The following is an 11,810-nucleotide window of genomic DNA, read 5'->3' on the forward strand; positions in this document are numbered from 1 at the left end:
GTGGGAAGTAGTAAACAGTTTTTTGGATGTGATATCAGGGGTCCTCGGCTGGCATTATCGTCAAAAACCTGCGTGGAATCACGGGACAGGTCCGCCTGATTAAAGGTGTGGGGTGGACTCGGCGCCCCTTTTTATTGATAAGAGGGTGGGGGGGGGGGTGTACCCCCCTCCCGCCCCCCTGGTGCGCATGCTTACGAAACGCACAGGAAATAACGCACAACGAATCAGCGTTGTATCCTGCGTGTTTCACTGTCCCGTATTTTTTCGTTGTTATGCCATATAAGGTTCGCGAAGCAACTATAATAGCCCACCTAAGAACCCAAGTGCCTCAGATGCCACGGGAGCGTACTCACTTCTTGCCTAGGCAACTGGCTATCGCGTTCGTCATGCCGGTGACATCGGCCCGTTCCTTGTCGGAAACGAGGTGAATTAGGGCAGCCAGGGCTGGTTCCATGACGTGGGCTACCATGCGCAGGCAGAAGAACGTGAACGCCTCTTCCTCCACCGATCTGACGGTTGGAAGAAGCAAGGCCCCTCTTGAGAGACATTATATAAATCTTGTAATGGGAAACACTTCAATCAATCATTCGATCAACCAATGCGTCGGCCAACCAGTCAATAACACGCTTGCCCAATCAATCAAGCTATCGTTTATTTCATTTTCAATAAGATCTGGGGAGATAACTGTGTTCAGGGTTCTGCATTAGGGGGAATCAAACTACGCCACAGTTATAAGACTTATATTTAACACAATTTCCGCGTTACACTCGCTTTCTCATTTAATGCAAGCCAATGACAGTTCCCTATTACAGGCATGAAGGCAGAAATCTCGAATAAAATTTCTTCCTTTCCCAACTTTCGAATAACGAACTAGATCTAGATCCATCCCCGTATTCACTAGCAGGCCAACCCGAAATTCCCAACAAAGCGCCCAAAACCCGTATTTTGCTCGCACTGACCTACTTAGGTTTTCTTATTTCCACAAGAACTATTAGTGCATGGAACTGCCTTATCAAAATAAGCGATCAGACTGCAAAGTAACGTTTTTCATCCTTTATTATTGTTTTCGTTCCCTGCTTGGACCATGAGTCCGCAGCATTGAATAAAATGAATAATGTAGTCAATAAGTAAATAAATAAATAACAGAACACGCGTCTTGGTTGCCATATTGTTTCTCTTGCGAAGCGTGGTTTCTACTCCTCTCTTTTCATCGGATGAGCTTATGAAATGTTTAAGGTGTTGTGTCGGTCTATTTTTCTTTCCTGTTCCCTCTGACGGATACAAATGACGCACCCCGGGGAACCTGTCAGGGATGGCTCCACGAGTTGGGCGGTCTGTTCGAGAACGTCCCAACTGGTCCACAGGAACAGATCTGGCGGGGCCATGTGCTTCCACACCGACTCCAGCGCGGCCTTGAGACGGCTCGGCTCCAGCACGCTAGAGTTCCTCGAGTACGGCGTCTTCGCCTCGATCGCGTCCCCGAAAGCGCTGGCGCTGACGCCGGGAAAAGCCAGGTCTTCAACCTGCGGCCCCAAGGAGCGAAGAACTTCTCTCAATACCTCTCACCGTTCTCATTTCCCTCTCCCCGCAATAGCGACATTCGGTCCTAGCTTTTCTGGATAAATGAAGTTATCTATCCATTCAGTGTTAAGCGCAGAACTTATATGGCGAGACGGGACAGAAAGGAACACGCACGCACGCACGTACACGCTCACACACACACACTCACACACACACACACACACACACAGCGCTCGTGTGTTCCGTTCCGTCACAGAGTTCGGCGTTTACCACCGAATATGTCGCACCAACCAAGTCCAGAAATCTATCCTTATCTATCTACCTGAGAATAGGTCCTCATGCTTGTCGGACCTCTTATGGAACGTTTTGGTTTGTACACGGGCAAATTCAGTGGGCGGGTGAAAAGAAGGGGGGGGGTGCTCAGTATGCCCCGACCCCCTCCCTCCTTTAGTTCTTTAATGTATACCCACAAGAACATAGATATAAGCCCAATGGTCAGCTTTGCGTAGCAGGCTTCCCACAAGCTGACATTTCTCCTACCCTTTTCGCATCAAATTTTCTTCGAGTTGGATAACGGCACCGATATATGCAACTAAAGCCGTATAACTTGTCAATGAACACGGGCTTCAGGATTCTGACGTGACGCTTTCTTCTGTAGTCTTCCTTTTCTTCTTCCGCCAATGCTAGAAGAGTAGACCGTTCAGCACAAGTGAAGCTAAAAGTCTAACATACACACATTTATTACAAACATGCAAGTATATATGTACAACAGGTGTTATGGTGCATGTAATTTGCATGTTTGTACAATGTTGGCATGAAATGTATATATACAAGAACCCACACGCATACGAGGACATGCACCGACAGAAATAATAAATAAGCGCCAAACCAGACGTAGCCATCCTCACGGCCCCACGCCAGAGAGACTCGGCCATGGGGCTACAGTTTGGTGCGGCAACTTCAGTCGCCGCACACAAAACAGACTACCCAGGAAATACCGCGCGGCTGGAAGCCGGCGGGGTCCTACCCGGACGGGGGGGCCACAGTTCGGCTCGACGAGTCCCAATCGTCGGGCACTGAACTGCGACCGCATTGGGGTACCGTTTGGCGCGGCAACCTTGGTCGCCGCACCCAAACTAGACGTACCCAGGAAGTACCGCGTGGCCGAAGGCCAGCGGTGTCCTACCCGACCAAGGGGGCCGCCGTCCGTCGCGGCGAACAGAGTCACCGAGCACAGAACGGAAACGACCGACATGGACCTCGTGGGTGGAGCCCAAACAAGGCGACTGGATTACCCGGGCGCATGCAAGCACGGGTAAGCAACAGCGGAGACCTCGACCGTCATCACCGCGGTGTAGCAACGGATGTCGCATGCACCCAGACCGGCTCGGCTGTTGTTCCGCAACACAAGTGACCGGCACGCTAGGCCAGTTCGGTGTACCTTAAAGGGAGCCATCATTAAAAGTGATGGTGATCTGCCCTCCTGACTCACTAAAGATCACTTCCGGACGGTGGCTGAGCCGGGCTACGGGACGGAAGGTACACTTGCGCCTTCGCTGTGACAGCCAAGGCAGCGGCAATGATGCACGGGCCTATTGTATTGACGACCCGGCACGCCTGAGGCCGAACGTTCTGGAAACCGGGGTGAAATGGAGCTGAGCGGCGGGCGAGAGGCGGTATCCTGCGAGGAGGTGGCGAGGAGAATCCGGGCCTGGGGCGTTCAGCGGCAGCCGACCGGGAGACAAGGAGAGAGTTGCTCCTGCTTTCCGATTGGACTGTAAGAGTGTTAAGGGAGACAGGGAATAAAAGCAGGGGTGCAGTGACAGGAAGGAGGAGAAGAGAAACGAATAAACGTCTCTACAATTATATACATTAATCAGTCACTGCCTGATGAACTGGCTACAAGGGCCAGGCCAGATTAAAAGCTAGCCGCACGCGTCCATCAACTACTGACAGCAAGCGGCACGACCACTGCCGTAGAAATTCCCCTTCCCCAAGGAAAAACAAGTGCTCCGACAAAAATAATAAAAAATCACGCCATATCCACGGAATGAATGATGATAAGTGGGCGAAGCTCGAGAGGGGGAGATCATCGGTAAACCGTAACTCTCCCGTGAAAGTTAGCCCATTACATCATTAGAAAGACGTAAGACTGTGCGTATATTATACAAAATCAACTTTTATTTTGTTCTTGTTCGTTTGTTGTTTCGTTTCTTCGTTTGTTCTTTTCATTTCGTCGTTGTCATGGCGGCTGGATTGCGAGGTCCCTTCATTATGATGGCTTTATGGTCCGTGAAATGAAGCGAGAGAGGTTCTTGTACTGGCTGCAGTGGGAAGTTTGCAAACACTAAGTCTATGCACGTCCCTCGGATCGTGGTAGGTTGCATATGGATACATCTGAGTGCGTATTTGGAAAGCATGTGTTGAACGATCCAGTCATTGGCAATGAGGTCCACGTTGAAGTCCCCAACCAGCACAAACGGACGGTTCTTGTACTTGTTGTCGTAGTCACGTAACGCAGCGTCTATAAACGACTTGACGTCCCCGATGGACAGGTTGGGTGCGAGGTACACGGTCATGACGGCGACTAGCAGACGGCGACTGAATCGGTGGACCGGTGTTTCGACGCGTAGTGGCGATTCCGGGCTCGATTGTCGGCTCCGTGATGGAGTGCCAAGCATGAAGCTTACCCCGCACCTCCACCAGTGTAACGACGTGGGATCGACGAGGACACGGAGCACGACAAACACGCTTTATCGATCAGAGAAAGAACTGCAACGTCTTCTTCGTCCCTGCGCTGGGCCAAGAACACTCGCGCTGCTTCGTTGCCATCACCACTGGCACATACACGCGGCATAGGCGGTCACGTACGAGCTAGGAGGGAAAAACCCACGGCTTTAGGAGCTTCGCCCCTAATAATGTAATGAGGTTTATTGGACAAGCCTAAGAAACAGGCGATAGAGCACAGGGCGAAGATGGTGGTGTTCGAACGCAGATCTCGTGGTGCCTCCGCTCCTGATGATGATCGTTGAGCCCCTGTCATTGTGTTCGTTCTTTCATTATAATAATAATATCTGGGGTTTAACGTCCCAAAACCACGATATGATTATGAGAGACCCCGCAGTGGAATGCTCCGGAAATTTCGGCCACCTGGGGTTCTCTAACGTGCACCTAAATCTAAGCACACGGGCCTCATTTTCGCCTCCAATGAAAATGCAGCCGCCGCGGCCGGGATTCGATCCTCCGACAAGAAGGACAGAAGTTCGAAGTACAACCGTTCCAGAATAGGAAACAGAGCACAGCGATGATGACCCCTTGCAACAGCCTCACACCCGTTACACCACAAGCAAAAAGCCCCCGCAGCAATGAGAAGGCGTGCGAAGCGACTACGCGAGCAACGACCAGGTCACACCAAACAATTCACTCCCAGGCCACGAAAACCAGTGGTAACGGCTCTCTAAAATACCCTTGCAGTTACACATTGCTGTTGCACATGTTGGTTGGATTCTTGTTAGTGGACAGTTAGGACAAGTCGAAGATGGGACCATGCCCCACCTCTCCAGTCTGTCTCGCGTTGGGAGTACTCTCCATCCCAGACGCCACATGAAGTCGCGGATCGAAGTGGCCAGGCAGAAAGGATGCCGGCGCTCCACAAGACACGGCTCCCGTGCTAGACGGGCTCGAGAAACCAAAGGGAGCAGCAGGACCGCCGTTGTATCTACAACACTGTTTTCTAGTATTCTACAGCAGGACAAACCTGCTGTGCGTGGCGATAAAATGCTACTACTGTGGAGTAAAGTGCAGGTGCGTTAAGTACTTGCAGCGCGGAGTTTAGCCATGCTCTCGGTAACAAATAGCCTATCTTAGTGCCTAAGAAACAGCAAGTAAGATCACGCGCGGGACACTGATCACCGTGTCACAAGTGAAGCAATAATCGAAGAGCAAGCAGCCGGCAGTGAACACACAGATCGGAACGCGAATCCACCGCTGTTGCGTGGTTAAGAAAACCTCCTTGGACAATTCCCAAAGGAGATCCTGCGTGCATTTCTCATTCATTCATTCATTCATTCATTCATTCATTCATTCATTCATTCATTCATTCATTCATTCATTCATTCATTCATTGCTTCGGTTATCAGTGCTTCTTTAGGTAGATCCAGCCGCTTGTTTGGGAACAAATTCGTAGCAGCACGGCAGACCAGCTCAGTTCCACCTGATCAGAAAGATGAGCCAAGAAGGGATTGCAACGACCTAGTTATTCGCAACGAGGTCTGTACAACATGAAAAATGTACCATGCACGGCCGCAAAATACAGTCTGTGCTAACTACCTTCTTTCCAACAGTGGTAAGTCGTACTCTTGCGCTTCCAGGACATGTCATTTTACATCTTCGAGTACTGACACCCACACGCAGGCTGATATGCCGTGGTAGGTAGAATCCCCAAAGTGCCTATAGAGTCGCTTTTTTGACAACGGAAAAAGTGACTTAGGCAGGTCTCTGGGGACCCAGTGAAGAAATGTCGACATTTTGTTTCGACAAAACTTATCACAGACGGGTGACATCAATTTTTAAACGTTGTGCCTTTAGAAATAGTGTTTAACGATTTAGAGTACTTCGTACTCTACGACTGGATAGCAGTAAGCCAAATCTGCATAGCAAACTTCAGAGGAGGAGGTCGACTACATAAAAGACGACCTTTAGAGCTGAACACTGCGTTTAGAAAATGGTCGTAATTATGGATGTGGGAACATTCGAGTTTGGAATTCGAAACGAATAATACAGAATCAAATAATTCTATTCGACTTTCGAATGGCTAGTATTCGAAGTTTCGAATAATTCGACAGAAAGAATATCTAAAATGCGACAAAAGCAAATGAACGGTGCAAACTTGGTTAGGGTGAGGTGGCTAAACCTAACGCTTGCGTCGTTACAGTAGGCCTTTCGTTAACACTTTCACCGATATTCTGTTTCAAAAGCAAGAGCATGTTTATATTATTATTATTATTATTATTATTATTATTATTATTATTATTATTATTATTATTATTATTATTATTATTATTATTATTATTATTATTATGTCATTTCCGCACGTAAAAGAATGCACACGAAGAAACTCTCAAGGCCTTCACAACTTCGCTTCCGAACCGAAGGAACGGACTTCTTGCGTAGTTCGGTCGCGTATGCATCAAGCGCCGTAAAACGCCCCGACTATGGCCCGCGAAACCCTCCGTGATTGGCTTCATATGTGAAAACTTGTTCACGCTGTGCAGTTGCCGCTGCCGCACCGCAGCATTCGTTCAGAAACTCCCATTGGCCCGGCGCGCAGTTAAAACGCTGCTGTGAACGGGCGCCCGCAGATTTTTTGACCCGGAGCACTAAGGACGATGAAGCACATTACCGTGGTCAAATGAGCCGTATTGCGCTACCAGGGGAAAAAATTGAAGGACACTTTGTAAATTCCAAAGTGTGCTCGGCAAAAGCTCGTGGCCATTCGAGTGACTATGCCGTGGTATCGGGGGAATCCACATTCTTTGCTGTTGCGCGTTGACGGACGGACGCCGCCGATGGACGCCGCCGCCGCGTTGTGCAACTGTTGCTACGCGCCGCAGGGCCATCACGTGATTGCTGGGAAGTGTGAGGGGGAGAGGCCACAGCTGGCACCGTTCCAGGGCACGGACGAACGGACGACGGACACGGCGAGCATGAGACATTAAAGGCTTTCGCCTTGTAGCGAAGCGATCGAACTTGGTAATGGGTCGTCCTCTCGAACACCTCCTAGTGGGTCGCCCTCTTTGGCTCTTTTCGAAGAGAACGCAACTCGCGCTGAGGGTCGGCCCCGCCTTCACTGTCGCTGTTGAGTATCGTCGCCGCTAATAAACCTCTTTATAATTTGGTGGAGAGTGCTGAGCCTTCACAACAACTTCGGCCCTCGTTCGATGCCCCTGGCTCTTCGATCCCGTACCCTGCCGCCTACCATGTCTCAAGACGCCTCCCAGCAAACGACCCCGCCCGTACCGACATGTCCCGGTGTCCCTCGTATTCGCGACCCTCCAGTCTTCACTGGCGCCGATGGTACCGACGTGGAGGACTGGCTCGCCATTTACGAGCGCGTGAGTGTCCCCAATAAATGGGACGAGGCCGGAAAATTGACTAACCTGGTTTTCTACGTCGCGGGTGTGGCGGGCCTGTGGTACAACAACCACGCATCCGATTTTACGACGTGGTCCGACTTCAAGACCGCCATTATCAACGTGTTCGGCCGACCTGCCGTTCGTAAGCTCCAGGCCGAACAGCTCTTACGTGAACGCGCTCAGCAGACCGGTGAATCATTCACCAGTTACATTGAAGACGTCCTCGACTTCTGTAAGAAAGCCGACGCCACCATGTCCGAGTGTGACAAGATCAGGCACATCATGAAAGGCATCGACGACGACGTGTTCACCATGCTGCTCGCCAAGAACCCCAGCACAGTGGCTGAGGTCATAACGCTCTGCCAAAGCTATGAGGAGCTGCGCCGGCAGCGATCGATGACCCGTCGCTCTCCATCACGCGACGCCGAGCTCGCTGGCTTGTCGACTGTAACCGACCCCTCCGCGTTGCTCGCAGAGATGAAGACATTCGTGCGCGAGGAAATCGCGCGCCAGTTCTCTCTGCTGGACTTTGCTCGCCCTCGGTACGCTCAACAGCCGTCGACCACCCTTCTGCCTCCCCTCCGACGAGCAATTGAGCAGGAAATCGCGGAGGTCATGCCCGAGTACCACCAGCACCATCCGGCTCCTGCACCTTTGAGTTACGCCCAAGTTGTCGCAAGACCGCCCCCATCAATCGCTACGGCTGCCCCACACATTTACTCCGAAGCCTCCACTGGACCTCACTCTTTCGAAGCTGACGTACCGGTAGCCTACGCCGACGTCACGCAGAGGCCACGACTGCAGCCCACCATGCAGTCCTATCAGTTGCCGCCCCGTCAATCCCGCCCTGCACCATGGGCGGGCCCTGCCCCAGCGAACCGATGGCGCACACCTGACAACCGCCCCATATGCTTCGCATGCGGTTACGCCGGCCACGTGGCGCGCTATTGCAATCGCGTGCAGTCGCCTAGAGACGTGTCGCCTGCCACCATCCAGTCGAACCGGCCGTATTACGACCCACCTACGCCTCCGTCGCCGCCGTCTCGCCCAGCTGCATCTACCCGCCGTTCACCGTCACCACGACGCCGCTCGCTGTCACCGATGCGGCCACGTTCGGTCCCGCGCGCCCAGGAAAACTAGTCGTCGCAGTCCACGAGGCAAGGGCTGCGACGCTATCGAACTGCGAAAGCCCTCAGCGAAGACCATCGAACGTGATAGACGTTTTTGTGGACGGTGTTCGCGCATCTGCCCTTATCGACACTGGAGCCGCCGTATCTGTTATGGATGCTAAACTAAGCCGCCTGCTACGAAAAGTGACGACGCCGCTTTCCGGGCTCTCCCTCCGTACAGCCAGCACCCAAAGTATTCACCCGACGGCGGTATGCACAGCCCGTGTCATCATTCAGGACGCTCTGTACGCCGTCGAATTCATCATAATTTCTTCATGCTCTCACGACGTCATCCTGGGATGGGATTTTCTCGCCCGCCACGACGCCGTCATTCATTGCGCACCAGCCGAATTGGAGCTCTCACCATTCTCACATTTGACGCTGGCAGACAGTTCATCGGCTGCGACCAAGGTATTCGTCAAAGACGAACGCAACTCGCGCTGAGGGTCGGCCCCGCCTTGACTGTCGCTGTTGAGTATCGTCGCCGCTAATAAACCTCTTTATAGCCTTTAAAAATTTAGCCATTGTACCACCCTCTGTTAGCCGTTAGCAAGTTTGGAGCACCGCTGCTGACTGGAATGGTGGCTCTTCTATCAACATGCTTGCGCGCCCATAAAAGGCGAAAATAAAAAGCCTCCCGAACAAGCGCGTAACAAAACTGTGACCATCTATCTTATTTACACGTTTCATGTAAATGAGATACTTCCAGGTCTTGCTAACGTTTCCAACTGCAGGAAACACCATCACATCACCGGTGAAAGAGCCTGAAGACGGGTGATGCGGAACAGCTTGTGTTTCTGTGTGACAGTTGTCTTTCGGTAGCAGTCACTCACCGCGTCATGTGCTCGAGGACACGAGCAGATTTCATTTCTTGGCGCCTTTTTTTTTTCATTCTTCAATAATATATTTGATATTTTCGGGCCACTATTCGGCCCTTTCCGCACACCGTTCGTGGAACTGCATTTATTCGATATTTTCGGGCCACTATACGGCCCTTCTGTACATGGAGCTACACCTACGACCTACGCCAACGGAGCCAGCGATTTCACTGCCTCGTCGTCTATCCCTCATCCCGCAGCCTCCGCAAATGCACAAAGCGCACATGCTGTTTACTACGTTTTGCTTCCCCTCAAGTTGTGCAGAACCGCAAATAGTTCCATAAATTGAGTACAGCGTCGAACAAGGTGCAGGACTTTTAAGCAAAACTATCCATAAGGATATAAATCACATAGACGAAACCAGGCCGAAACGACATATGTCTGTACTTGAAAAGATGTTGCGACATTCTTCAGCGACTCGTCGTTGCGCTGTTGTTTTTTGATGTTTTTATTGATGCTAGCATTGTTATTTGCCTCGTGCACCGGATGGCGGCGCTACGAAAGGCGCTCTGCTAGAGCCACTGTATATGCTATGCTACCTAAAGGTAGCATATACAGTAACTCTACGCTCAGCTAAGCTCTGCCAGGGGGATTCGAATTTGTCGTTTGCTAGGCTCTGCCTTTTCATTATAGTTCGCGCGCACGGCGCTCCTGACTGCTAGCCGTATTTTCTTCTAGTGTTAGTTCTACAGATGGCTGCCAGCATTCCAGGAAGTAAAGAAGCGTTTATATTTAATGTACCTTCTGTATACCCACAGTCATCGCGGTCAGGATCATGGCCCCCATTCGGTAGTTTACCTCAATGGGCTAGGTGGTGTTGATATATCTTACCTGAAAGCGCGAACGTCTCGCCAAGCAATCTAACGAGAACTTAAACATCAGCAATCACGGGCATCGCAGGATGTCGCTTTTAGCGATGCTTCTTCCAGACACAGACACGTCTTCGAGTGCGAACTTCGTTAAAACGTCTTTGTTATGCTTCCGCACAGCTGTTGCCATTTGAACTGGCCTCTGCGGTCTCACCTTCTTAACTACCACGGGTGTCGTCTCAGTGTCACTGCCTTGAAAGGCGGACGACGCGTCGGCCACCGCTGACACCATGGAGTTGTGCAGCGCCTGCCTCAGCTTTAACAGTTCAAGACTCTGCACGACGCCCGCGACGACCATTACGCTTAATGTGTACCTGCGGAAAGAGGTCGCGTAGGACCGATGTCTTGGTCATTTCATAAGTAAGTTGCGTTCAATTATCGCTGTTAATATAACAATAATTGTTGGGGTTTAACGCCCCAAAACCACGACTTGATTATGAGAGACGCCGTAGTGGAGGCCTCCGGAAATTTTGACCATCTGGTGCTCTTTTACGCGCACCTCAATTATCGTGCGGCGTTTATGTTTGGCTTCAAGATGTAAAGGCTATTAAAAATACGGGTAGGTTCTTTTTTTTTTTTTTGTTCTTGAGAAATACGACGTAGAAGGTCACCACTAAACAGTCACCGGGAATTAGAAACGCCGACGCTTCAGGTCTATTCTTACCATAAGTCGGCAAACTCATTCATGAGTTGACTCACTCAGACTCAGACTCAGAGCCGTGAGTATGAGTCTGAGTGAGTCCGGGTGAGTAATATTTTGGTGAGATTGAGTCCGAGTGAGCCCGGTCGAGAAAAATTTTAGTGAGTCTGAGTCCGAGTGAGCCCTAAGCGCCAACTATATTTCTTGAGTGAGTCTCAGTGAGCTGCACATTTCTTTGCCGACCTATATGTTTCTATCTACAAAACTTCAGCATGACTATCAGCCTTATGTCGGCTCACGTTTATACATCCGCCGACTCACACATACTTCAAAGCACTAGCGTTCATACGCCAGCTCACTATTTATTAATCAGAGGCGTGAGTTACGTAGAAGGAAAGGGAGGGGGGGGGGGTAGGTCGACCACCCCCCTCCCCGCAAACTTTTTCACAGGAAGTTCTTGATAAAAGTATTTCTTATGAGTCACCACTTTCATTAAAAATGTCCTTACTGGATTGCAACCACTGATAACTCATATTTGAAGGTTCGAGATCAAAAGGCGCCAAGTAGAGCACCAAATATGCGAGATATTGGTGTTAAAG

General features: G+C 50.7%; 1 protein-coding gene across 1 annotated transcript; it reads right to left on the minus strand.

The window, feature by feature from the left end:
- Positions 1 to 1,120: 1,120 nt before the first annotated feature.
- Positions 1,121 to 10,852, minus strand: LOC125759824 (uncharacterized). The gene is made up of 2 exons (XM_049419197.1): positions 10,726 to 10,852; positions 1,121 to 1,523 (listed from the first exon to the last, which is right to left on the minus strand). The coding sequence occupies exons 1-2, from the start codon at positions 10,801 to 10,803 to the stop codon at positions 1,221 to 1,223; spliced, it is 381 nt and encodes a 126-aa protein (XP_049275154.1). The 5' UTR covers positions 10,804 to 10,852; the 3' UTR covers positions 1,121 to 1,220.
- Positions 10,853 to 11,810: the final 958 nt, after the last annotated feature.

The sequence above is a fragment of the Rhipicephalus sanguineus genome, chromosome 9 (genome assembly GCF_013339695.2).
Source record: "Rhipicephalus sanguineus isolate Rsan-2018 chromosome 9, BIME_Rsan_1.4, whole genome shotgun sequence".
Taxonomy (NCBI): domain Eukaryota; kingdom Metazoa; phylum Arthropoda; class Arachnida; order Ixodida; family Ixodidae; genus Rhipicephalus; species Rhipicephalus sanguineus.

Excerpts from the sequence above, each read along its gene's own strand:
- LOC125759824 (XM_049419197.1), bottom strand. The coding sequence starts at position 10,803 with ATGGTGTCAGCGGTGGCCGACGCGTCGTCCGCCTTTCAAGGCAGTGAC. Across the intron at positions 1,524-10,725 it reads CACCCGTGGTAGTTAAGAAG|GTTGAAGACCTGGCTTTTCC; the intron begins GTGAGACCGCAG and ends TTGGGGCCGCAG.